The sequence below is a fragment of the Hippocampus zosterae genome, chromosome 5 (genome assembly GCF_025434085.1).
Source record: "Hippocampus zosterae strain Florida chromosome 5, ASM2543408v3, whole genome shotgun sequence".
Classification (NCBI taxonomy): domain Eukaryota; kingdom Metazoa; phylum Chordata; class Actinopteri; order Syngnathiformes; family Syngnathidae; genus Hippocampus; species Hippocampus zosterae.
The window spans coordinates 9,656,766-9,684,664 of NC_067455.1; the positions used below are offsets into that span (position 1 = coordinate 9,656,766).

The following is a 27,899-nucleotide window of genomic DNA, read 5'->3' on the forward strand; positions in this document are numbered from 1 at the left end:
TAAACTCCCCCCAACCCCCAAATGGCAAAAATATCAGCAGATTTAATTTTCTCTGTTGTAAAGTTGAAAAAATACTATGTATCCTTATTTGCCGTTTTTCTGCTCTTTCTGTGATGTCCTAAAATGCCAAAAGACGGTGCCAATGCACTGGCTAATAGGAAAGTAGAAACTAGTATGTCATGTTTGAGTGATGCATTCTGACTAAACTTTGTCAGGGAGGAGCTCAGTTTCACATGAGATGTTAGCGGAAGTCCAAGACTCTTAGCTGCATTTGAATGATTTTGCTTTGCTGAGTGGCTATAAAAAAAGCTAAATAAAATAATATGTCAGGCATTTCTATTTTAAAAATAATGCTACAATGGGAATTTGAGAAAACAGAACCGCCGGACACTTTTTGCAGAAATATGAAAGTTTGAGAGCAGCCTGTGGTTAGCGCGTGCGCCTCACAGTTCTGAGGTGTTCGAATCCCGGCTCCGGCCTTCCTGTGTGACGTCCTTGCTGTGTTTGTGTGGGTTTTGTCGAGCTTAATCCAGCATCCTCCTACTTCCTAAAACATGTGTGTTATGTTAATTGAAGACCCAAAATTGTTCAAACATGTGAGTGTGAATGGCTATTTTTCTATGCCTGCCCTGCAATTGACTGTCGACCAACCCAGGTTGTAACCTGAGCCACATGTACTATATTTGCATAGTTCATGATACAGTGATATTGTATTGGATCTCACAAAACGTGTGTGTGTGTGTGTGTGTGTGTGTGTGCGTGTGTGTGCGTGTGTACGTGTGTACGTGTGCACGTGTATACGCGCTCTCAGTGTGTGGTTCCCGGCAGCAGCATCAATTCTGCCTCGGAAGCAAACAGCTCTTTGTAGAGCGGCGGGAAAAGAGAGTTGGCGGTGAGCGGGTAACGCTGACTGAACCAGCGCAGCTTCTCCATATGTAGACTGCAGAGTGAACGTAACACGGACATCCTCTGGTACAGCTGCAATAAATACGGAAATAAATAAACAGGTAAATAATTACGGTGCACTTTAGCCAGCCTTCTATTTGACCGTATATACAGCAAGTGGTCTACGGCGAACCTTGTGCATTAGACTGTCCCGGTTGTCTTTGTGTAGAATGTGCGTGAGACCTAACGCCACACTTCTTTGCACACGCTGCACCCTTCCTCTGTCTTCCAGACATGGACGTTCTGCACAGAAATAAACAACAAAGTCATATCATAACAAAATTTGACTTCAAAATGGCGCCGCGAGAGTGGCTGCCTTTCCAGCAGCTCCTATATTTTGTTGTTCTACTTCTTCCTTTCATAACTTTGCTGCTGTGAATTGGGAATTTCTCCATTGCGAGACTAATAATGGTTTTCTTAAAGTCACCCCAGAGTTTGTGCTGGTTCGCCTTGTGAATTTGACAATGTTAAAAAACAACCACACGGGGGCAACACGGGAACGTCATAATCCAAATCTCCTACCTACAGGTACCGGTAATAATGAAATTGCACTGAGTAATGAATGCACAATTGAAGTTGTTGCAGTACATGTGCACCACAGCAAACTGCAACTATTAAAAAACTATTGAAAAATCATCCCTCCCTGAAATTGTCAATCAAAACTAATAAGAAATGTACTTACGGAACTAACGCTCAATCTTAACTACAGCCAAACAATCAAATTAAACATTGCATTGAAGTAGAATGCAATTTTAACCCCCCACCCCACGGCTTTATTTAACACAATATATTTACCACAAGTCTAACTTACAAGACCAAAAATGAATGTATAATACATCTGATATTGTTTATTGAAATGCAGATTAATTAATTCTTTTTTTAAAAGAGGGCTTGATGGCACAGTTTGTCTAAATGGCGCTTGCCAGCTTTTGCGTTTGACCTTCTCAACTCTACCTAACGAGGTGTCCAGTTGATTTAATGCCAGCGATAAATGCAAAACTGGATAAGTGAGTGAATCCAACCTGCATTGATCAAGACCAGAGCGCTGAAGAGAGCCACCTGCTGATCGGTGAGCCTTAAAGCACACACGCTGTGAGCAAAGTCGAACACCGCGGTTATTAAGTCGCCACATGCTGCAAGAGAAAAGCCGGGACGTGTCATTGAGTGGCCCAAAGATTTCAAGAGTCCGTTCGTGTAGAAGAGGCCTCACCCAAAGACTTGAAGACTTCAGTTCCTGCAAATTTGCCATCAAAGAAGACGGTGTTGTTCTCTGTGTTGAACAAGCGGCTCATCCTCACCAGAACAACCTCCAAAGAACCTGAGGTAAAAGGAAGACTCACAGTTGTATTCAGATTTGAGGTGGCGTGAAAGGAAAGTGAACTCACCGGTTTTGAGAAGGGCGATCTGGTCGTTCTGACTGAGGAAACGGAATCCGGGGATGTGTTTTGCGAACTCCACAACGTACTGCACGGCATCGGTCAGCCGGATGGCACAGTGCTGCCACATCTCATCCACTGACTGAAGTAAAAAAATTTGATTCATATTAAGTCCCAGCCATGACTGTTAATACCGAAGCTGAGTTTGATTTGTTTAAATATAAACAGTACCTGGCAAAAGTATGCATTTAAAAACATTTAATTTACAGAATTATTGATCATTTATTTCCTCCATAGTTGAGGAAGTGTATTGTACTCAAAAATGCTCATCCCGAATGAACCCAGCATAATGACACCAAGAGAAAAGGATGTATCTACCTTTTAAGAAGAAAAAAGAAAGCTCAAGATAAATGCTTCTCATTGCATAATGGTTTACTGTACCTTAGCCAAAGATAAACATTAAATTATTGGCCCACACACTCCCTTGTCTATAAAAAGTTGTTCTCTCTTTAACCCTTTCAGGGACAGCGGTTACTACAGTGGACAGTGTATCATGTTATCAGGTTACACGGTGCATGAAAGGGTTAATTGCGTAACGACAACGGAGGCCATTCCCCATGCAACTTCAGTCGAAACATAATGAACAAAGTCAGAGGTTATTCACCAAATCACTCAACATGCGATAGGGAAGTGGTTCTTAAAGTAAGTATGGTACAACAATATCATTAGTAAGGTATGCTGAAAGTCAGTTGAATGTTATATTGTGATCGCTTCAGAGTTAGTCAATTAGAACAGTGGTACCTATACAGTTATCCCGTGCTATTTTGCTGTTCGTTTATCGCGGCTTCAGAATCCTGTGTAGAATCTCCACTCTATCTGTCGACAGAAAGAATGTGTCTATGCAGCATCCTCGTCATTCGCCGCTCGGGCCATAAAGGGTTCCGATACGTGAATGTCCATCACCCAGAAAAAAATGTTCACCAGTCGGAGATCGCTCACTATGCTGATGTTTGCCTTGGACATTTTCGAAGGATTGTTAAAAGCTGATAAAAGCAAACGTCCTTGGATCAGTTCCTTACAAAAGGCTAGGCAAAAACCACTTCAGAGAGAGAACATGGATTAAAGAGGGCAAAAAAAACGATGAGGATGCAGTTAAAAGTTCAAAGACCATCATTTTTATTCTTTACTCTTTGTTTTTTTTTTTACATTATGCGCAACTCTCATTTATTGTGCAATCATCTAATTGTAGCATGTTTTGGTTACATATTTTGATACAGTTTTGTGCTTTAGAAAACATTTATGTCTAAATTTTGGGGGGGCTTGGAACGGATTAAGGCATTTACATGGAAAATACGTCTCTACTTACAACATTTTCTAGTTAGGAAATTTCTTCCAGAACCAATTAATTTCGTAAGTCGAGGTGCCGCTGTATTTAAATGTTAGTTAGTGAGTTAGTTATTTATCTGGTAATGGCCTGATTATTCAAAAAACGTGGGCAAGCACCACTATGGGGACCCACTTTTTTAACCTCCAATAATAGTTGAGCTTTGGTGGAGTTGCGTGTCATTCTAGTAAGCAAGTGAGAGAGGAAGGGAAGAAGAGGGAGTGAACAATCTGAATTTCATGTTTTCTCAGTTTCCTGTTTAGTTGATCAAACGGAACAGTAGCCGCGGTCTCTAGCGTTTTGAAAGGCAGCATCTTGCTTTGAGAGAGCCCTTCGCGTGAACACAAGAAGAGGGTAGGCGTGTGAGTGGGAGTTACTTTGCTCTGGTAGGCTTGGATCTCCTCCCTGCTGAACATTTTCCACTTGAGCGCCTGCAGCTCCTCTGCTCGGTACTGGCAGGTGTCTTTGTTGGAGCGCACGATGCTGTCACATAGCTCATCTGAGCAAATAGGAAAAGTTATCAGAAAGATGATGTGGACATTATCGCTTTGAGCAGTAATTCTTCAACATAGTTTTCAGTTTTTGGGGGCTGCATAGGTGGCTGCATAGGTGAGACATTGGAAATATAATTGACTATAAAGTTATATATGAGAGGTGCAACTATAATCATGCCTCCCGCCAGAGGAAGTGATGCATAAACCAGTTCTTCAAAAGCCAGCCATTAGAAAGTTATGGCAACATTGTTAATTAAGAAAAAAAATGACAACAAAATTAATGCCAAACCTTGCCAAAAGACAAAATTCTTACAAAAGTACAATGCAGATTTCATTTGGAATTTAGAAACGGGGCATCAAGTAGTTATTTTGAGAAAATGGGCTGCAGAAGCACAAACGGCGTCTCGCCCAAACATGAAGATCGCAAAAGCAATTGTCATATTTGCAGATCATTAGTCTCTAATTTCTCAGATTTTATTTTGCCATCATTGAAACTCTAATTTGAAAACATACTTTTATTTGTTATTGATTAAATGCATTCATTTTTCTCATCAGTATTTTAGAGTGCCTTCTTTTTTTCTTGCTGTATATATCGAATCACTAGTTATTTCTGTGTTAATAACCCTGACTTGATACTAAATTTGTTCTTGTAGAAGCTCGTTTTGTTCCATCAATTGTTCATCTTTTTGTATGTTCAGCTTTACATGCAGCACTTTATCGAGACTGTCACACTGTGAAAATTCATTCAATAAATATTTTTAGCTTATTAACTCAACTCAACTGTATTTATAGTGCACTTTAAAACAACCATCACTGTATACTGAGTGATGTACATGGAGCAAAATAATTCCTAAAACAATAAATTCATAACAAAGACGGTATAAAGTACAAAAACAGGCAAACTAAAAATCAAGTCTCATGCTGAGTCAAAAGCCAAAGAATTAAAAGTAGCTTTAAGACGTTTTTTAAAGATGGGCATGGACGGGGCTTATACAGTTAAACTGTACATGGTTTTCCTTTGGATATTTTATTGATCCTGTGAAGGAAATTGACTAAGGTAGAGGCAGGAGGTGGATTTGAACCCCTGCCTCCGAAGAAAGTGGAGCCTTAGTCCTGCAATTTAGACTGCTCGGCCACCGTACCACAGAAATAACATGCATTTACTAATCACACCAAAGTTACAACATGTATTTGCTCTCGGCCCGGAAAACATTCCTCCAAGCTGTCCTGTTAGTTCACCTATAGTGCGCAGAGAGTGAGGATAGGACCCGCGAGGATCCTCGGGTGGATTATAGGGATGAATTGCCATTGGGTCATGTGAGGACGGTCTGGATTCCAATCCTAATGTGGGGATGAGAGAATGGAGACGATTAAGACGGTACTATATTCATAATCACTCCTTATCTATTCACTATCTGGCGAGTTTGCCATTTTGTAGAGCGGTTCGAATGAGACCTGAATATCGGTGTCCACAATGCAAGAGAAAAGTAGTGAACGATAATGCTCACGAGAAAAACAAATACAGTACATCACACGACAAATACAAAAAAAAAGCATTTGCCGTCTTCCGTGGTATTGATTGAATGCGTGATGTGTGGCGACAGCTCTTTTCACAACAAGCAGCAGTTTGGCAAATATTGAACAATTCTTCAAAAAGAGGCTTCGGGCAGTTGAAAGCCACTCACAGTTGACGTTTGTTGTCAAACTAAACATAGAACAAAGGGAATTATGTGTTGTGTATTTATAAGAACCACATAACTTTTGCCTTAGGAAAATCCGCTTAGCTAAATGCTAATAAAAAATGCAAAACACAAGAGACGGGTAGACGAATAGCATCCGTGCTGGGTTATTTTTACCTTTTAAGAAACAATTAAACACAAAGAATGGAATAATTTAAGTAGACAGAGAATATAACGATATTCACAGGCAGCTACTGTAGTCTTTATTCTCTGTCAAATGATACTGCAGCTCAAGGAGTTGTGACTACTCCTCGATATGTATCTCCGCAGGTCTGTGCTATGCTGCCCCCAGGTGGCTAAGATGTGCACACCAGAAGATGCAGTCCTATCACAATGACTTAATCGTAATACACAAACTGTTTCATTCTTTCCATTTCATTTAATGGCGTTATAATTTTATAACTAACAACATTATAGAGTGATATCTTCCTTAATACAGTGCACATTATAATTTGTTGTTTTTAAATCACTCAACTTTAAGTGATAGAATGCTATTATCATTTGCTTTAAAAAAAAATATTTAACAGCGAACGTAAACCGTATTAATCTGGTATCGTGTAATTATGCAACAGCAATGACCTAGTTAACGGTGTGCCCGGGTAGTGCTTGAAAGTGATTAGACAGACGGAAAAGAATGGTTGATTCAGAAAACAGCCAATGAAGACAATAACATTGAGTGTGTTCATAGTGGAGGCATCACCTCTCAAATCAGCATGTCCACTGGTGTCTACCCTCGGGTGGGCTCTGGATGAGGGCGAGACGCCGGAGCTTCTGTAAATCAGATCGGACACTTGCGGCTGGTTGGAGGAGTACAGTAGGTAGGGATGAGCATCAGAAGTGAAAGACAACGGCTCAGAATCGCCCGAGTAGGTATAGGCTGAAGTCATGGGCTGAAGGAGCTGTGGGGAACAGTCTTGGCGCTCCTTGGTGTGGTAGGACAAGCCTGAGTGGGCGTCCACTTGGAGCTGCTGCTGCTGCTGCTGCTGCAGTCTGTGACGCTCAACCTCAGCGATGAGAGCGTCCCGCTGGTGCTTGGACATCCGACCAAACTTCACAGCTGAAGGGGACCGTAAACATTTAGTAAGCTAGCGTTTGTTGCGTGGGATATGTTCTGGACTCATCGGTAATAAGTGAAAAATGCCGATCTAGAGAGACCGAATTTGTATCAAAAATATTCTTTTAGCCTTCCCACTTGTAAAGTATTCCTTGGTGCCTCTTCTAACCCTCACTTTCTGTCACGTCGCGTGCTCGCCAGCAGGTGGCGGGTTCTCCCGCCGCCTGTTCGGCACACCTGCCCGTTATTTCGGGCTGATTACGTGCCTTTATTAGGCGACTCCGGCAGTCATCTCACTGCCGGAGAATTCCTCGCCGAGCCATTATTCGCTCTCGCTATCTATTTGCGCTATTGCTATTTGCCTCGTTGCATACTTGCCTTACGACCTATACTTGTTGCCCACTTATTTCGACTTTCGATATTTCGTATTTTTATACTATTTCCACCAGCGCGATTATCTCCTCGCGTTTGCTCTAGCCGCGAGCGTTTTCTGTTTGTTTCCTGATCCTTATTTGATCAGCGTTTTCTGTTAATTTCCTGATCCTTATTTGATCAGCGTTTTCTGTTACCGTTTTTCCCTGTCGGGCTCTTTCTGTTGTTTTTTCGTTCTGTCATTAAAGACACCTTATTTTGTGACAATACTCTCTCTTGTCTGCTTTACCTGGGATCCAACTTATTTAATTCATTTGTTCTGCTCGGAGCGATTTTTTCCCCTCGAGCAGAACGTGACAGAATTCTCCGGCCACCATGGATCCCGCGGATGTAGAGAGAATATTGTCCGCTCTTACCCGAAAAGAGCAGCAAATGAGTCAGCAGGGCCAAGCCATTTCGGAACTCCGAGGCACGGTCTCCATGCTGGCTCATCGGTTCGATGAACTCGAACCTCGTTTGGTGCGGGTGGAGGAACGGAGACTCCCCCCCTCAGGGAGCTATCCAACCACTCCGGAGGCACCCCTCTCTCAGACCACTATGTCGAGGGAACCCTCGCTCCCACACCCACCTCGTTACGGGGGTGAGCATGGGCAGTGTGGTCACTTCCTCCACCAATGCTCGCTCATTTTTTGCCAGCAGCCGTCTGCCTACGCTAATGATGCCGCCAAGGTGGCCTACGTTATGAGTTTGTTGACAGGTCCGGCGGCGTCATGGGCGATTGCGACCAGCGAGGCCAAGCCAAATCTCCGATCATCGTACCCGGAGTTTGTGACAGCATTCCGCCGGGTGTTTCACCATCCCGTGCGGGGTCGAGAGGCAGAGGGTCGGCTACTCGCCCTCCACCAGGGGAGACGATCGGTCGTCGATTACTCCATCGAGTTCCGGATCCTGGCGGCGCAAAGCGGCTACGAGGATCGAGCGTTGTGTGGGCTGTTTCGCCGAGGATTAAACTCCCAACTCAAGGACGAGCTGGCGACCCGTGATCACAGCACCGACCTGGAAGAACTGATCGATCTCGCCCTACTCATGGACAATCGCCTGAGGGAGCGAAGCCGGGAACGTGGGGGAGTATTCCGGGAGACAGCACCAGCAGAGGAGCCTATGCAGCTGGGAAGCGAGAACATTGGTGGCGAGGAGAGAGATTCCTTTTCAACCATCACCAATCACCCGGGATCATCTGTTTCCTTCGAACATGAGTACTGTGAGTCACCGTCACGCGCGTTAAACCCCAAGTCTGATCGAGTCGACGCGCGACCGAACAGACTAGTACTTGAGGGAACGATATCTGGGGAATCCCGGTCTAAGCGGGTTCGGGCCCTGGTGGACTCAGGAGCGGACGTATGCCTGATTGACACCGAGCTCGCTTCCGAGCTAGGTTGTGCGTTAGAGAGACTGATCGATAGGAAGCGGATTCGTGATCTCGATGGGCGTCTCCTGGCGGTCGTAACCCACAGAACGGAGCCACTGAAGCTCCAACTCTCGGGTAATCACATCGAGCTGCGGCGCTTTTTGGTCATGCGGTCTCGCAACGCTCCCCTCGTCCTCGGGTTACCATGGTTACGAGTACACAACCCCGTAATCTCCTGGGCGCGCCCAGCAATCAACAGCTGGAGCCCTTACTGCTATAGACACTGTCTACAGTCGGCCGTCGGGGGGTACGAACATGTCACCCCCTCCGTGGAAGTCTGCCTTGACGGAGTGCCGGATTGCTATCGGGACCTCGGGGAGGTATTTAGTGAGGATCGAGCGCGTTCTTTACCTCCACACCGCCCCTACGATTGCGCTATTGACCTGCAGGCGGGCGCTCCGTTACCGTCCTCGCGGCTGTACCAGGTGTCTCAACCTGAGCGCGAGGCGTTGACGGAATACATAAACAGCTCGCTCGCCGCAGGTCTCATCAGACCGTCGCGTTCACCGTTAGGGGCGGGTTTTTTCTTTGTGAGCAAAAAAGATAAGACTCTGCGCCCCTGCGTCGACTACCGTGGATTAAACGACATCACCATAAAGAATCGCTACCCACTACCATTGCTAGACTCCGCCTTTGCCCCATTGCAATCCGCCACTATATTCTCTAAATTGGATTTACGCAGCGCTTACCACCTGGTCCGTATCAGAGAGGGAGATGAGTGGAAGACCGCTTTTAAGACCCCTCTGGGCCATTTTGAGTATCTGGTCATGCCCTTCGGACTCACTAACGCCCCCGCTGTCTTTCAAAACCTCATTAATGACGTTTTAAGGGATATGATCAACATTTTTTGTTTCGTTTACTTGGATGATATTTTGATTTTCTCCCGGTCAGAAGAGGAACACCAGCAACATGTCAGGCGGGTGTTGCAGCGCTTATTAGAAAACCGGCTCTTCGTCAAGGCGGAGAAGTGTGAGTTTCATGTTCCCGTCATTTCCTTTCTGGGGTTTATAATCGAGCGGGGTAGAATACGAGCGGACCCCATCAAGACGCTGGCAGTCAGGGATTGGCCAGTCCCGTCTAACCGCAAGGAACTGCAGCGCTTTTTGGGGTTCGCAAACTTCTATAGACGATTCATCCGCGGCTATAGTCAGAAGGCGCTCCCCCTGACCCGCCTTACGTCAACTAAGACTCCCTTTAAGTGGGACTCTACCGCGGAGGCCGCATTCGTTAGCCTAAAGGCGGCGTTTACCAGTCCCCCCGTCCTTCAACATCCTGACCCTGATCTTCCCTTCGTTGTAGAAGTGGACGCCTCGGATTCAGGGGTGGGGGCGGTATTGTCCCAACGCTCTCCAGTCGACCAGAAGCTGCACCCCTGTGCCTTCTTCTCCCGTCGACTCTCTGCTGCCGAAGCCAATTATGACGTTGGCAACCGTGAACTGTTGGCGGTTGTCTCGGCTCTGCAGGAATGGAGACACTGGCTCGAAGGGGCAAAAGAACAATTCACGGTTTACACGGACCACAAGAACCTCGCTTACCTCCGTACCGCCAAGAGGCTCAACTCCCGTCAAGCCCGGTGGGCCTTGTTCCTGACCCGATTCAACTTCTTACTCACATACTCCCCAGCCTCCAAGAACACCAAGCCCGACGCTCTTTCCCGTCTCCACGACCCCCCGGAAGTGGACCTATCCCCAGAGACCATCCTCCCGGCTCAGTGCATCGTGGGGGCCGTTCAATGGGAGGTGGAGCAGCGGATCCAGACCGCCCTGGAGGGGGTGCAGGTACCGGCGGGGTGTCCGGCGGGGAGACTGTTCGTGCCTCCGTCCCTGCGGTCGGAGGTTCTTCAGTGGGGACACGGGTCCAAGGTGGCATGCCATCCAGGGGTGAACCGGACGGTACAACTTGTCGCCCAGCGATTCTGGTGGCCGGAACTCCGGAACGACGTGACGGAGTTCGTCAGGGCCTGCACCTCCTGCGCCTGCGGCAAGTCCTCCCATCGACCCCCGGCCGGATTGCTCCAGCCGTTGCCCATTCCACCTCGCCCCTGGTCACACATCGCGCTGGACTTCGTGACGGGTCTTCCCTCCTCCCGAGGTCACACAGTCGTGCTCACTATCGTGGACCGCTTCTCCAAAGCGGCCCACTTCGTGCCATTGTCCGGGTTGCCGTCGGCATTGGAGACCGCCGACCTCCTGGTTAAACACGTTTTTCGTCTCCACGGCCTCCCTACAGATATTGTGTCGGACCGGGGCCCCCAGTTTGTGTCACGCGTCTGGAAGCGGTTCTGCCGGTCCCTCGGAGCCACGGCCAGCCTGACGTCCGGCTACCACCCCCAGTCCAACGGACAGGCCGAGCGCGCCAACCAAGATCTGGGGTCGGCCCTCCGCTGTGTGTGCCTCCACCAACCCGCGACATGGGTCGACCACTTGCCTTGGGTGGAGTACGCACACAACACCCTCGTCTCCTCCGCAACCGGCCGATCCCCGTTCATGACGGCGTACGGTTACCAGCCGCCGCTGTTCCCGTCGCAGGAGGGGCAGGTGGAGGTCCCTTCCGTTCAACACCACCTCAAGCGGGCCCATCGCGTGTGGAGGGAGGCCCGGGCGGCATTGTCCCGCACGGCGTCCCGAAATCGTCAAATCGCGGATCGTCGTCGGCGCCCGGCCCCCCCCTATGTGGTGGGGCAGAAGGTGTGGCTGGCTACTCGAGACCTTCGCCTGGCCGGCTCCTCGGCGAAACTGGGTCCTCGATTCACTGGTCCCTTCGAGGTCGAGGCCGTCATCAACCCGGCTGCTGTCAGGCTCCGTCTACCTCCTACCATGAAGGTGCACCCCGTCTTCCACGTCTCCCTTCTCAAACCCGTTTCTTCCAGTGACTTGGCTCCTCCTCCCACGCCGCCGCCCCCTCCGCGGGTCGTCGACGGTGACCCGGTGTACACGGTTCGTGCCATCCTGGACTCTCGGCGCAGGGGAAAGGGGTTCCAGTATCTGGTCGACTGGGAGGGCTACGGGCCTGAGGAGCGGCAGTGGGTGCCTCGCTCCTGGATCCTTGATCCGTCCCTTTTGCGCGACTTCCACGCTGCACACCCTTCCAAACCGGGTAGTCCGCCGGGAGGCGTCCGTTGAGGGGGGGGTACTGTCACGTCGCGTGCTCGCCAGCAGGTGGCGGGTTCTCCCGCCGCCTGTTCGGCACACCTGCCCGTTATTTCGGGCTGATTACGTGCCTTTATTAGGCGACTCCGGCAGTCATCTCACTGCCGGAGAATTCCTCGCCGAGCCATTATTCGCTCTCGCTATCTATTTGCGCTATTGCTATTTGCCTCGTTGCATACTTGCCTTACGACCTATACTTGTTGCCCACTTATTTCGACTTTCGATATTTCGTATTTTTATACTATTTCCACCAGCGCGATTATCTCCTCGCGTTTGCTCTAGCCGCGAGCGTTTTCTGTTTGTTTCCTGATCCTTATTTGATCAGCGTTTTCTGTTAATTTCCTGATCCTTATTTGATCAGCGTTTTCTGTTACCGTTTTTCCCTGTCGGGCTCTTTCTGTTGTTTTTTCGTTCTGTCATTAAAGACACCTTATTTTGTGACAATACTCTCTCTTGTCTGCTTTACCTGGGATCCAACTTATTTAATTCATTTGTTCTGCTCGGAGCGATTTTTTCCCCTCGAGCAGAACGTGACACTTTCAAGGAAACAAAAAGAAGTCTCTTTCGTAGAGTTCAAATCCAAATAAGGTGTAAAGGGTATATGCTTTACCGTCTTTGCTCATGCCCAGGGCCAAGCACTTTTGCAGACGGCAGTGCTGACAGCGATTGCGGCTGGACCGGTCGATGGTACAGTTACTCTGCCTGGAACAGGAGTAGGACACCGTGGGCAGCTGGCTACGTCGGAAAAATCCCTGAGGCATGAAGAGTTTGGCCACAGACGAAGAGGGATTATTAGCATCGTTTCCTCAAATCTGAATTGTAAGGTTAAGGATAAGCCTATAACATAAAATGTGGAAATCGGAAGCACTATGAATAGTTCCCATTTGCATTGTATATGTGTTAACCCTTTGTTTCAGATCGATTGAATTCATGAACTTTTTTAAAAAATGATTTGAAGCAGTCGCTTTAGAGGCTATTGTTTGCACACAAGCAATTGAAATGTCAAATTTCTCCCGTGTTTGTCTCACCTTGCAGCCTTCACATGTAATGACTCCATAATGAACTCCAGAGGACTTATCACCGCAGATCTTGCAAGGGATAACTTCAATCTGAGCTGAATAGACACAAAATGTTTTTTGTTAACGTACTTTAATACAGCAGCAATGCGACATAGAATTCAACAATCTGCTCGCATGACAATGTCATTAGAAATCAAGCAAACCGTTAGGCATTCAATTATGGTCAAAATTTCAGGCAATATGCAGAGTGCAAAAAAAGAAAAACATTGTTGCAATGCACTCAAAACTAAAAACTCTTTAAAATCTTCAAAGTTACTGCATGTGTAGTCATATGCTGTAAAGAGTGTAACATGTACAGTGGATGATCCATCAAAGAAGAGGACATTCAAGTCGTAACTGAAGACAAATAGTAACATTTTGGCTGTACAAATCAAGAAATACAGTATATAGCATACATTTAACTGTATCCATCCATCCATTTTCTAATCCGCTTTTCCTCACCAGGGTCGCGGGCGCGCTGGAACCTATCCCAGCTGTCTTCGGAGACACACCGAACCGGGTGCCAGCCCATCGCAAGGCACACATATACAAACAATCATTCAAGCTCACACTCACAACCAGGGACAATTTAGGGTGTTCCATTAACATGCCACATATGTGTTAGGAAACCGGAGTACCCGGAGAAAACCCACTCAGGCACGGGGAGAACATGCAAAACTCCATACAGGAAGGCCGGACCCGAAATCAAACCCGTCACCTCTGCACCGTGAGGCGGACTTGCTAATCAGTCGAAAGACGTGCCACCGGAAATTAAATACATACAATGAAACTAAACAGCTAATATGTATGTTGTGATGAGCTGATCCTTTAAAAAAAAATCTTTTCAAAGTTGAATTCCCACTCTGAGAGCAGGCAATGTACTTCCCCCTCGAAATCAAGTGATGTGAAAGGAGGAGCTAGTTTCCATTACACGATCACGAATACTGACAAAAATGCCATCAAATCGAGGCGGCTGTCTTGTGTGGAGGTGGAATTTGTACAAATGGAGAGAGGCGACAAGTGTGGGGGTGTGAAACCTCAAAGTCTTTTCAAGTGGTTGACTAAATTCTCAAGTTGTGTCTTTCTCAGCCAAATCCTTCTCTGTCTCGCTCATCAAGGACATGGCTGCCAGTAATGCTCTCTCGAGCCATCATTGCCAGTAATGGCCATCCCCCCACTGCCCCTAAACACTCCTAACCTCAATTAGCACTTTCATCTGGGTCAGTTGTGTTGCTTTACACACACTCACACACACACACACACACACGCAAAATTGTGGAAATAAAATGATTGATGAGCAAAGCTGAGTTCTTCTCATCTTTGCAAGAAGGATTGACAGTGTCAGTAATGAAAAACAGAAAACAAAGCGTGCAGACTTGTCTGACAGCATTTTAAAAAAAAATTGATTCTGACTGACATTGTTCCTCCTGCGGCGAATGCAAAAGAAGACAAGCATTTTTGTTGATTTGTCTTCTGCTTGTGTCAAACTGTGTCAGGGTGTCTACGTGTTAGTGTGTCAGTGTGTGCCCTTCTTTCCTGGTGCCATACTTATCACCCTTATCACCGAAGAGACCAACAGAGGGACAACCTACAATCAGATTGTGATGAACAATTTCACTGTCATGGGTCATTGAGGTTTTTTTTTTTTCAATTCATTCGAGTGCCGGGCAAAATGTATGAAAACAATTCATGCAACATTCTAACATAGGTTTATTATTTTAAGATTAAGTAAGAGAATTTGTTAGTTGAATTTTTTCGTGTCAGGGTTTTTGAACTCTTTCAGTTTGGCTGGTCCTGTGACTTATACTCACACACGCACGCACACACACACATACACACTCACACACATTGCGTTGACAGCAGTGAATGAGTTGCGGTTGGATTAGAATTTTCAGCTTCTAACTGTGGAAATTATTTCCTTTTTAGTTTAAAATGACTTACTTTAACCAAAAACATGCATCACATTGTGGCCAAAGGTACAACAGTAATTGGATAGTGCGCCTTTTGGTGCTCAAAATAGTAAATCCTTGTAGTGGCGGAAGCCGTATGCTAAACTAGCGAGACATCACACATTAGTTGAGAAGACCTACTTTAGCGTGCTAATGAGGGCCTTCTAGCGTGCAAAAGAAGGTGGTGATGGTGGGAATGCACTAAAGGTATTGGCCAATCACTATAAAAAAGAAAGAAATTGAAAAAGAAGAAAAGGAAGAATACAAACTTGTCAACTTGTGTACACTAAGACACAACAGGGAAGAGGAAACGGGAGGAGGGAATGATGCTGGTATTTAGCCAATTTTTTACAAAAAAAAAAGAAAAGTGTGGAAAAAATCTTGGGGAGGTCGAGAAAGTGAACTTTATGGCATACTGAGTGAGCTAGAACTGAATTCTCAAATTAAGCTAATGGCTGGTGTTATTATGCAATACAATACAATACAATACAATACATGGATGTAGCGCTATCACCACAACTACATCTGTAACAAAGCGCTTTACTGAATAGCTCTCCCAGCAGCATAGGTAGGACATGTTTTTTATCTACACCTGCATCCTTGTTCCTCAGTCAGGTCTCTTCTCGATCGGCTACAGTACGCTTCACAACGCAGACTCAGGAGTTTTCTGCATTCCTCACCTGATGATTTTCAGTCATAAATATTGAAGACTTAACTCATTCACTCCCAAAGACGTTTTTAAACGTCTTTTCAGACTTGGTCTAGAATTGGCTGGTACTGAATGAGTTAATGTCGGCGGGGCCGGGCCCTTGCAGACAAATTTACTCTAAACACACCTCAGTCCACATTCTGGTCTTATAAAACATAAAGTCATTTGCGGTTTGTTGTTTATGATCGGGAGGGGCAAAATGCTTTGTAATACACTCTCCCATGTATACACAGTGGTGGTGCACTAGGAAAGAATGTAAACAAGTAGAATAAATACAACCTAATCATTCTTTCATGTCTTTGTTATAAAACACTGTGGTCAAAATTGCAGAGTGCTGACAACACGTTTTGGGAGGTGCAGGATGAACCAAACGAAGGAAAGAGCGGTCTCGATCAGCAGCCTCTGCTTTTTCGCAATTTCAGTTGTGATTGTCAACCTCAAAACAACAGGAAATCCACCGTGACCCACAACCTTTCACTGTTCACACATTTGTAATCACGCACCGCGCCGAAAGCCTTCCAGCAACTTTCCATACACGGGTGGACCTGATTTTGCGCACCAACTGATAAATGTCATGTCAACACGTCAGATCGGCAAAAGTGAGATCCAATGGGACGTATTCGTGCTTTCGGGTACGACTCAAGACAATGTGTTCTTTTGACTAAGTAAACAAGCATTGAATACAAAACAATTTACTCAAAGCTACATTCAAATTTTCACTTGGGCAGTTTGAATGATGTTCAAAAAACAAACACTGTTCCTGTATGTGAGCGATTGTGAGTATTTTTTAACAGAGGGTTTTATATTTCAAATCTTGTTTAGGAATCTGTATGTATTTTTGTTTATAGAGGCATTTGATCTCACAATTTTAGAGAGAACGTCAGAATTCATTGGATTTCCTTTCACCTGCATTGCCTGCTCCTTGAGCAGAGGAGTTTCTTAATAGAATATCAACAGAAGGAAGGAACTGAAATCTAGATTATATCATGCACATAACTTTTGCTCAACGCTCTGGGGTTTGCGTGTGTGCTTGCATGCGTGTGGGGCGGGTGGGTGGGGGGCATCTGGTTGGGTGGGCGAAACAGATTTGCTTCAGACAAAAATCACTTGTCAGCAGTCTGTGCTACACACTGTAAATGGACAAAAAAAAAACTCGACTTTCCTGTGACGGAAGTTTGTCTTTGGTACCAGTATTCAAAAAAAGAAAAACACCCACACACAAACATTATATTTCTATACACGTATAAAATAATCGTGTTGGCTGCAGGCATGACCAATCAATTCAAGGATAATCTACCTGCTGCACAAGTAGCGTTTTTGTTTACATTTTGACACATATGCAAATTTTTCTTCAAGCAATAGAAAGCAGTTTACCATTCAAAAGAGTTGAGTCTTAAAAACGGAACACTTGAAATAAATTATGACAAAAAATAAACTTTTTTTTCCCCCTCACAGAGCTCAATAAGGAGATCAATTTGAGGGACCAAAAAAGTTGTTCTTTTTATGCATAAAAGACATATGCAAACTGTACTGGAGATTGGCAATACTGACTGTGCTTTTGTAAACTTTCCCTCTCTGCCCGCAGCCAAGCTGTGAAACGTTAACCGGTAACAATGAATAAATATTGAAGTTTGTTAAATTCCTATTTAACACCTCATGAATATTTAGTTCCACGAGTCAGGCATTCAGCTGTGCACAGGTTAGCAATATCTAGAGGGGGGGGTGGGGGGGGGGTTCTTGAAACAATGTCAGCCCTGTAAGAGGTGCTTGGACCCAAAAAGATTGAGAACACATTAAGTTGAAAAATAGACAATAGAAAGTGCACAATCTCAAAGGAATTTAAATGCCTTTTTTAAACGTTTACAGCATTTATTATGACCTCAGTTAATATGAGGTATTCTCTTCAGACAATATTTAAATCAAATTTAAATATCATGTTTTGTTTTGTTTTGTTTTGTTTTTTTCAACAAAGGCAAAGCCTATTTTAAAAATGAAATTATATGGATAACAATTCAACTAAGTGCACCATCACGCTATTGTAATGGTTGGGAAATTTGATTTGACTTGGTCTTGTGAGTGTGGGGATGTGAACCCGAGAGTGCAGGGGACCAGGGAAGCAATGCAGGAGAACTATACAAAAAAAAAGTTTTCTTTTCAATTCTATTCAATGCAAGAAATCCCAACATGATGCTGCGAGACAACTTTATTGCATCAGATCTGATCTACTTTGAAGTGATCCATTTGGAAAGCCGTAATGGTTTGACATTCACAAGCGCGTATGAATCAGCTCGACGCTTGTTTATCATTTGCCATATTTTTGGAAGAAATGTGTCACCTGCCAGACTGCGCGCTTTGATGTGAAGACTTTGATAAAGACGCTGCAGCGCAACAGAGGAAACCCTTTCAGAAGAACAGACGCAGGAATCCCCCAAATGTCGCACAGCATTCGCAATTCATTTTCTCTCCACTGATTTATAGTTCAATGTGCATTGGGATGTGATATTCGATTTCATCGCTCATTGTTAAATCTTGACACCTTCGAATATTATCACCATCTCCTCTGCGACTTGTTAACGGCACAAATGAGATCACAAATGATGAGTTGGCACAGAAAATACTACTTGCTTTTCATAGACCCTGTCGGAGAGTTACTCATCTCACAATAGATTTATTATTGGAGTTGTAAATATTGCAGAAACGTAGCATCATACTGATAGAAACTTTGAAGATTATGGTGAGCTTATTTAGTGACATGAGTCAAAATATTAGAAACAGCTCTCCGTCCAACACCATGACCACAATCATTTTTAGAATTTTTTTAAACAAACACCTCGCTGATTGGAAGACCTCAACATAACTTTTGTTTGTTTTGAAGCCACGGTTGCATGGTCGTATCGAATTAGGTTTCTAGAAACGTGTGAAAGGACAGGTAGCGTTAATGGGATATGATATAAAATGATATAAAATGAAGTCATTTCACGTAACGTTGAGAATGACAATGTGAATTCACAATTCCTTCTTTTTTGGGGGGGCAACTAAACATACCTGCTCTACCTGTTGTACATACAGTACTTGTGCTTGCTGGAAGTACAGTCACAGATTTTTAAAAAACTGAAAAAAAGTATTAAGTTGTGGGTTGGAGAGTACTCAATGCAGCGTGCTCAGAAAACCAAGATGAATACATTTGACCCACAAGTGATCATCATAAATAATCAATTGTTGCAAGCTTAATTCATTAATGTCGTATCGCCCTGAGAGGGCATGTTAAAAATTGCCCTAACAGAATAACGTGATAACAAAGTAAGGGTGTCTTACTTTGTCATCACGTAAATTTCCCCAGTGTGGGACGAATAAAGGATATCTTATCTTATTGAATGAAGACAACATTCTTGGAGCTGGAGATGGATATGATCAGATAAAATATTATAAAGATGATCTCATACAGTACATGTGTCAAAAGTGGAATTAAGAGAAGATTACAATTTAGTTGGAGTATTAGATATGTGTACAAATCAATACCCCAAACAGGCAATGCAGTTTGAGTTGACAAGAGCGGAGAAAGCCTTGTCAAAACTGCTCCAGTGCCAGACTGGATCCTTCATGAACCAACTTGGATCCAATCAGGTTCCAAGTGTTCACCCGCTCTACTGAACATTACATCAAATGTTACATTTCACACACGCCTGCCCACACACCCGCAAGCTACAAAAGAATTGGATGCCTACCTCGCATCATCCTCAGTCCTGCACTTGTCGCAGACGTTTGTCCCACTTTCACAAACTCACTTGTCCTACGACTTTGACGGGCACCACCTCATCCAGCTATTGAGTGAGACAGGTTGGGGACATGTTGCGGCCTCAGCACACATCATTTGCAAGGGGGATTGGGGGCGTGTAGGGTGATGGGGGGGGGGGCACCATCTTTCTTGTCCGTATGAGAGACCAAAGATAAAGAAATGGGACTGTCCCCCAAATCTTTTCAAAAGGGGACTTTTTCCTCAAAGCTTTGTTGTCGCCTATCTTTACCCCACTCACACTTGAAGATGCTTTTTTTTTCCTTTGCGGTTTCACTCAGATTGATGTTTGAGAGGGGAAAAAAGTGACATATTCTTAAAATAGTCTACTGCCCTGCACAGACGTGTTGGTGAAACATCTCTTATAAAATCCTACAAAGATACATATATTCTTCCACAATTAGTAATAATACTGCACTAAAATGGAGCGATGCTACCTCCCGTGGAAATCCAGTAGAAAAGAAAAGAAGTTTCCCACAAATACAATTTGATGGTGTCTTTTATTATCAGAGCGAATAATATGAATGCATAACAATTCAAAACATAATGATAAAGTGTAAATGCTTTGAAATCCAGGTTTAAAAAAATAGCTATGATTAAGGTATTTCAACGTATTTTTAAAATCATGTTTTTAAAAATCTTGTTCTTGCACTGTATGCCCTGTTAGTAATTTTAGTATGTTCTAACAGTCGCCATCATAAAACCTTTATTAACTGTACAAGCAATTTACCATACAAGTATGAGCACAAATGAATGAATAATAATCCATTCAAAACATTAAGGCACAAAATGACAAGAGGTGATGAACATCTCATTGATTGAGCTCCCACCTATATTGTTAAATAATACTAACTACCACACAAGTGTAATATAAAATGCACATAGACCACCTTTAAGAAAAATTAGTCAATGTAGAATTCCAAGCCAATGGGAATGGGAAAAGAAACAGGAATTACAAACCTGCCAAAATGTGACCAGTAACAGCTCAACATCTCTGAACTGTGACTATTTTCCAACGGTTTTCAACTCTGATGACACTGAAACATTTGCTAACATTGGCCAAAAGCATTTGCACAATCTTTTAAAGGTGATAACCTCTGTTGGATTTTCATTCTTACATCTGTTTTCTATACCATTCGGCTGAGGTGGGAGTAAGTCACAAAGGTGCAAGTGGCATGTGAGTCTCAAGTCAAACGCTTCAAGTCTCAAGCAAGCCGCAAGTTACTGTGGAAAAAAAAAAATCAAGCAAGGCAAGTCGCGACCAAATTTAAAGCATGTCGAGACAAGTCATTACTTGGTTCAAGCAAGTCGTAAGTCAAATCAAAATCCATCATGTTCACTATCCACATCATTTGCTGTCATTAAGAAGGAACTATGAAAAGGACAATGACAGCCCAGCTCATTGCTGAACAAAACTCCAAAATATAAACATAATCCCATGTTGCGTGGCACACTCAAAATTCATTCTTTTTACAGCTGCACAGAAGTGGCCTGATATAAATAACATTGTTTTTTTAAAATTTATTTATTTTAACCAATGCTCCACCTGACACAGTCGTGTGGTGACGGATACTACGGTGCATGTAGCATCTCGTCTTTCATAACGCATCCAGGTGCGTTGTGGATGCGTTACCCACTTAAAAAGTTGGTACCACTGGAGATGCTATCACTATGTTGAGCAAGGCTGCTGCTATGTGTGTGTTTGTGCGTGTACGTGTGTGTGCGTGCGTGTACGTGTGTGTGTGTGTGTGCGTGTGTGTGTGTGTGTGTGTGTGTGTTGGGGGGATCGCAGTACAGGTGCAGCCCATGCACACGCTATGTTGCTAATGGCTCAACTCCAACGACGCCCCAGTGTTTGAATGTGCCGTTATTTTCTGTGAGTTTCTAAGCAGGTGCAATTGATACTTTCCCAACCAGACGTAAACCACATTGCATGCAAAAATATCTAGCACAAGCACTAGCAATGTCTTTACCACACACACACACACACACGCACGAACTCACGCACACACACACGCACGCGCACACGCAGTTGCACTTACTCAAATGAGTCTTCTTGGACACTGCTCCTGTGAAAGACAAACACACAGTTAGTTTACTCAGCATTTCAACACTGTAAATTCTTCAAGTTGTGTTAATGGCGATTCTCACCACGAAAGAATACACACATCATGCATATTATGTAAGTGTATTTATGTGCGCCCCACTTGAGGCTTACACTTGAATTCAACAGTCAAATCTGCCTACTGGTGTTTGTAAACGTATCTGCAGCAAATGTGAGATATAAAGTGAAAGGTCTTCATGATCCAAAATACAGAAATTATGCCAAACAGGCAAGCCTTGACGTTCGAGAGAGCTCTTGACTTCAGTTTCAGTCGACAACAGACAGCACAAGACGGTACAGAAGCGGTACAAGACAGGATCGCAGTGCCTGTGAGCAATTAATCTGCCTCATCCTTATTCCTCAGAAGCAATATTAATCAGAATACCGTTTTTAGACTAATCAGGACACATATCATTGGACCATGCGCGCTCATGTTCCCTCGCTCACGGTTTCGTATTGCTATCTGCTGCGATGGCCGAGTGGTTAAGGCGTTGGACTTGAAATCCAATGGGATCTTCCCGCGCAGGTTCGAACCCTGCTCGCAGCGAGCAGTCGAGTACGTTTTGGGTAATACACTATTTATGAATAAATCCACCCAATAACAATAAGTCAAAGGTTACATCAAGAGTAACAGATCGCTGACCAGTCTATTTCCCTTAGACGTCGAACGTGACACTTGCGGTGTTAATTAACAACACAGCGAACTGCGAAAGACCTCTGAACCCGGTGAGTGGACGAAGAGTTTAGATTTAATTTGCCACAAATTAGTCTCCTCGGGAACAGACTTCTAATAACCGTAATGCATTCAAACGGAAAACGGCATTTTACAATCCGGTACTCTTTAACCAGCAGGGCAAACCTCAAAACTATACGTCTTTTTTCTTCCAGTTAGAACTGTGTGCCACAACAGTCAAGACGATACTGCCCGAGTCATCCCACACATATGAACGATTACAGGATATAATCACATGAACTGTTTGATCTAACACAAACTGTATGTTTGTAAAATGTGTGAATGTTTTGCCTTTTCTATTATGTTCGATGCTGCATCCTGTGTTCCACATCGTTCAGGAAAATGTCTTAGCTGCCGTACACATTGTGAAAGACTCATGAATACAGATTGACTCAATAATTTAAAAAAAAGTTGAGTGCCATGTTATATTTTATTTTGAAATTTCATGGGTTGAATGTTTTTGGCCTTGTTCTAGCAGTTCCTTCTATTCTGTTTGAGAATTGCATGGTGGGCTTCATTGAATGCTCAGGTTGTGAGTGGGTCGAATTGGCGACTGCTCATGATGCGTTCAGTGGCAGCTCGGAAAAACGTGGAACAACATGTTCCAAAGGTAAAGTATTGAATTGTTTTAAAGCACGTGAAGGTACTTTATGTCTGCTGATTAGTGTGAAGGGCTACCAGTTTTATACACACAAATTTGCTAAAATCACGTACTTTAATAATAATAATATACTGCTTATATCATATTTTTATAATGCATTCTGTACTCGGTGCAGTTTTTTTAATTTTGTGCATGCAAATTGTTTTCTACTTTTTCTACTTCTTCCCTCCGAACTTTGCTCCTGTACATTGCAAATGTCTCCATTGTGAGAAAATAAATGTTTTCTTATCTTATTTAATGTTTTAAACAACAATAATACTGTTGTGTATAACGATTTCAGTAAACTAAAAGAAATGTAATCTAATCACCTTTCAATAATGCATTATTACTATTGCCAGCTGTTGAGTGTAAAAAAGCTAACCGCTGCATGTTAAAATTTTAAAATGACAAATTTGTGTATTCATCGTTAACTTTAAAGACATACACAAATATCGGAATGTTTGGACTACAACAGCAACTTTTTGTCTTGAACAACAGTGCATCTTTTTGTTTTTATTTTCCAATCCCAGAAGCGTCACATACACGTCTTTTCGTCAGTTTTTTCATTGCGCTCCAAGTGCTAACTGTTCATTTTTAGTTTTGTCTAATATTTGGATAAGTAATATGCACATTTTATGAACCATAGCAACTTCAGTATTGGAAGAGGTCTTTTTTGGTAACTTATTTAGTGATTCCTACCTGTGCTTGAGAGTTAAGGCTTTTCGCTTTAAGACACCACACCTGCCTTTGTTGTGTACACTCGGTTCTTTTATTAATGACGTTACAATCTTCTTTGACCACACACACACACACACACACACTCTTCAGCGCTGGCATCAGAAAAAAATGTTAACAAAACGCAAAACAGTAAAAAACACACTTAACACTTCGATGAATCTCAGTTTGAAATGTTTGAGGCATATTTGTTTTTCTAAAATTGTAGTATGTTTCCTATGAATACAACATTTTGCGTCAGGGGTGCCAACCTTTTAGAAAGTGAGATCTACTTACTGGAAACCAGTTTGACACACACTTCTGGAAGTACCAAATTTGTTCACATTACCTTTAATAATATTTTGTTATTGATAATTAATTTTATTTATCTATGTGAAGCCACTGGTCAACAGTGAGATATGAACACTCTGTCTAGTCTTCACTGAGACAAAACAGAACATGTGACTCTAATAACACCATACCACTGCAATCAGATTTTAAACCTGCACCGGGAAGAGTCCACCGGAAGTCAGGTCCTACACCTTCACCACGATTGCATCGCATCTCATAATTGACAACAACAGCATTAGGAGGCATTGCAGGCAAATGAAATAGCACCCACGTCAGCCACCAAAACCTCATCAGATCTCACCTAAAAAGAGCCTTCGCAGCATTATGAAATACTGAAAAACCACATTGAAACTCTGCTTTCACCAGAATAAATCAACATCATTTGCACTATTAAGATTTGGCACTGCATTCCCAAACTATAAAAAGAAATGTTTCTTGATCTAATTCACAAGTCCTTTCTTCTATGACTATGAGAGTAATCACATGGCTTCCCCGCCTCTCATTTAATCACAACAACGTCATTGTACTTTTCATATGAACTAGGTGAAGAACCACACTCACCACACATACTTTTACACCCATAATCTAACCAAAAAACTTCCCTACAATATAATTCAATGGAACCTCTAAAGTTTTGTGGCATTTTAAACGATTTCACTTGAGTCCTCAGATCACGAGAACGAAGTTCAGAAAGCATCAAAGAAATGAATTTGTCTCTTTTGACCCCACCCCCACTCAACTCCAAAAACTGCCTGCAATGGTAAAAACTGGATGCTGAAAAATATTGTTTCATTTTTATGGATAAAATATTTTAACTTAATGATTGAGTTGTTTTACCTCAGAGGTTTCACTGCAATAAAATGGATCTAATATTCCCATTACCTATTAACACCGCCCCCACTTTTTGGATATAATTTTATTGATTAAACTGTCCGAGCTACCTTTGCACACCAACTGGGCAACTCTTGTTTCCATGGCAGAGAAACAAGTAGTCTGTTCTCAACGGAACACAGATTTATTTTAGCAAGGCTGGGAATAGAAAGCCATTGAGTAAAAAAACCAAAGCAAAATGAGGGCTAATCCCCATGGATTACTCCAGATTACTGCCATTTTTAACCCACTCACACAAAGCGAGTGGGACGTGGTGTGTTAGTGGGATGAAGAGGGCTCCAAGTGGATGAGAATGACGATGCGATGAACCAGACGTACTGTTGCGGGAAGCTAATGTCTGAGGCACAACCTGAGCATTCAATAAAGCCCACGATGCAATTCTCAAACAGAATAGAAGGAACTGATAGAACAAGCCCAAAAACATTCAACCCATGAAATTTCAAAATAAAATATAACATGGCACTCAACTTTTTTTTTATTATTGAGTGAATCTGTATCCATGAGTCTTTCACAATGTGTACGGCTGAGCGATTTTGAAAAATAATATTTAATATAATCGGCGATTGTTTTCCTCCCCTTAATATTGCTATTGTGACTTAATATGCCATTATTTTTTAAAGGTCTGCTTAACGTGTACAGTATTGTTTAACAAACACAAGCAATAAATTGATGTGTATTACAAAAAAACGCTAACAACCTTATTATACATAACTGTTTTAGTTTTAAAGCATAGACTTTTTGTGAAAGTAAGTGCAATTGAACAATGAATTAAAATAGAAGACAGTTTATTATCTACTTATATTAAAGTTGTTAAATGACTAAACATTGACTTGCAGTCTTTCAAGCGCTCACTAAAACTTCACAAAATTCCACCAAACGAGCGTGGTTTGAGCATAAATCAGTAAGTCATAAATCGGATTGCAAGAATCATGCAATCAACAGATCAATTACATGTTAACGTGTGGTGTGCACTTCTTAACAAATGAATTTATTTAGAGAGAGCGAGAAAGTGTGTGTATTGTGTATATATATATATATATATATATATATACTGTATATATAAAAATCCTAGCAACAGACCAATATAAAACAGAATTTTTGTTTTCCAAATTGCAGCCTTTGCAAATTAAAACAATTGCATTCTTCTACATGGTGATATTGATTTGAATTGGATTAATGGTTCAGTCCTAATGTAAAGTGACTTGAGGTAACTTCTGTTGTGAATTGTCGCGACAAACAAATCTGACTTGACTTAATTTGCTGGTAAATACCACAGCTGGGATAGGCTCCACCTCAACTGTGACCCTGAAGAGGACAAGCGCTGCAGAACATGTATGGATGGACTATTTAAAACCAACCAGTAGCTATGCTTGAATAGCCTTGCTGTCCTTGTGATTTACTAGTGGTAGTAATTAGAGGTAAATTAATTAAATTAGGTAAATCCTCATTGAAGGCCAATGCATCAAATGCATGGCATGTCACTGGAAATACAGTGCTGGATACTTTGTGTAACAGTAAATACAAAAAAAATAATACATTTAGATCATCGTTAAAACAAATGTACCTCTTTTGATGGAGTTGTCAGCAGGGGGCGCGTCACATTGTTCATAATCCATCACTTTCCCTGCGAACACCTGTCAGGCCTGCGCATGCGCACAAACATACAGTCAAATTGGCACTCCGTTGTTGAAGTAAACATTTCCAAGTTGGCCCAAATCGTCTTGTTACCTGATGTTCTAGCGGCCAACCCGACGCAGACGTTTTAAAAAAACGCGCTGCCATTTGCAGACCACTTCCTGTAGTCACAGCAAGTTCCGGCACGCGACGGCCATAGTTTAGACCAGTCCCCACTTGCCGCGGGCCGCTTTAGAATTGAAAGCAATCGTGTAATTCCAACAAGGAGGGCAGGACACGACGTGGAGGGCGGTGGTTGTGCCGTTGGTCGGACCGCCGGCCCGTGGACAAGTCACTCCCCTGGAGTCCTCCCTCTCTCGGGTGCTTCCAAGCGAGCGCGCCTTCGCTGTCCCGAGCCCGCAAGACTCGAGTTACGTCAATGACTATTACGTAATGGCAGCGGCTCATGTTCTGTTTGGGAATGGGCCGGTTAGGAAATATAATCCCCATGTTGCTTGGCACACTCAATAATCCAAAGTGGACGTTACATATCACATTTTATTTAACGTGTTAATACAGACCAAACTGTATATTTGTGAATGTTTATTACTGTGGTTGTACTTTGCAGTGGTGTAAAAGTGCATAGCGTCATACTGAGCGTTGCTGGAGCTATTCCAATTGTTTGACCCCTTCGTAAGGTAACCAAAAGATTGCAAATACACAACAACAAGTGCCGTCAATTATATACTACAGTTGACTGCAAGAAACGTGTCAAAGGGTGCTTTGAGGGACAAGAGACCAGATTGATGCGTTTTTATCGAGATATAAACTGTCAACTGATTATTTTTTTTCTTTGACATGCATACAATTTTGGGTTACGAGCGCTGGTGGCAGTGAACTCAACTCTTCAATGCTGTTTATTGCGACTCAGATGAATTGTGTTAACTAAACAAAAGGAGAATTAAATATTGTAATTAACCGACACACTTGCTTAATAATGTCTGCTAGCTTAATGCTAACACACAATGCAAATCGTCATTGATCGGCTAACTTAATAGATCACAGTTGTGGTGTTACATTCCTTAATCCAGCCCATCAAATTGCATTTATATTCTCAAGAGTCTTTTAGTATGTGTTGTATTAAATTAGGGGATTTATTAAAGTTAGTCAATTGAAATGTATTTGTTCAGTTTGTATAGATTTTTTTATTTACATTTAAATTTTAGAACTGGTGTCACACAAGATATACAGTATGTACAAATCAAACTACACGTTTTACCCTTAATTCTGGCTGTTCCACCATGGTAACGCACCTGCTCTCAATGCTTTGAGCATCTGACAGTACCTGGAATAACATCTCCA

General features: G+C 43.1%; 1 protein-coding gene, 1 long non-coding RNA gene and 1 other non-coding gene across 4 annotated transcripts; 2 read left to right on the plus strand and 1 right to left on the minus strand.

Moving 5' to 3' along the window:
• Window positions 1-7: 7 nt before the first annotated feature.
• Window positions 8-27,582, minus strand: rorc (RAR-related orphan receptor C). Of its 2 annotated transcripts, XM_052064515.1 has the most exons (13): window positions 26,652-27,582; window positions 26,488-26,566; window positions 21,533-21,559; window positions 13,010-13,095; window positions 12,592-12,733; window positions 6,639-6,995; window positions 5,439-5,540; window positions 4,083-4,204; window positions 2,331-2,463; window positions 2,156-2,263; window positions 1,968-2,078; window positions 1,079-1,188; window positions 8-978 (listed from the first exon to the last, which is right to left on the minus strand). In XM_052064515.1, exons 2-13 carry the CDS (start codon window positions 26,537-26,539, stop codon window positions 808-810), a joined length of 1,521 nt encoding a protein of 506 aa, XP_051920475.1. In that variant the 5' UTR covers window positions 26,540-26,566; window positions 26,652-27,582; the 3' UTR covers window positions 8-807. The 2 variants fall into 2 exon arrangements, with proteins under 2 accessions (XP_051920475.1, XP_051920476.1); XM_052064516.1 differs by lacking the exons at window positions 21,533-21,559; window positions 26,488-26,566; window positions 26,652-27,582 and adding an exon at window positions 19,423-19,624.
• Window positions 6,926-13,768, plus strand: LOC127600206 (uncharacterized). The gene is made up of 3 exons (XR_007962292.1): window positions 6,926-7,018; window positions 12,611-12,805; window positions 13,505-13,768. It is a non-coding gene; the product is annotated as an uncharacterized LOC127600206 (long non-coding RNA).
• trnas-uga (transfer RNA serine (anticodon UGA)) lies at window positions 22,060-22,141 on the plus strand. Its single transcript has one exon. It is a non-coding gene; the product is annotated as a tRNA-Ser (tRNA).
• Window positions 27,583-27,899: the final 317 nt, after the last annotated feature.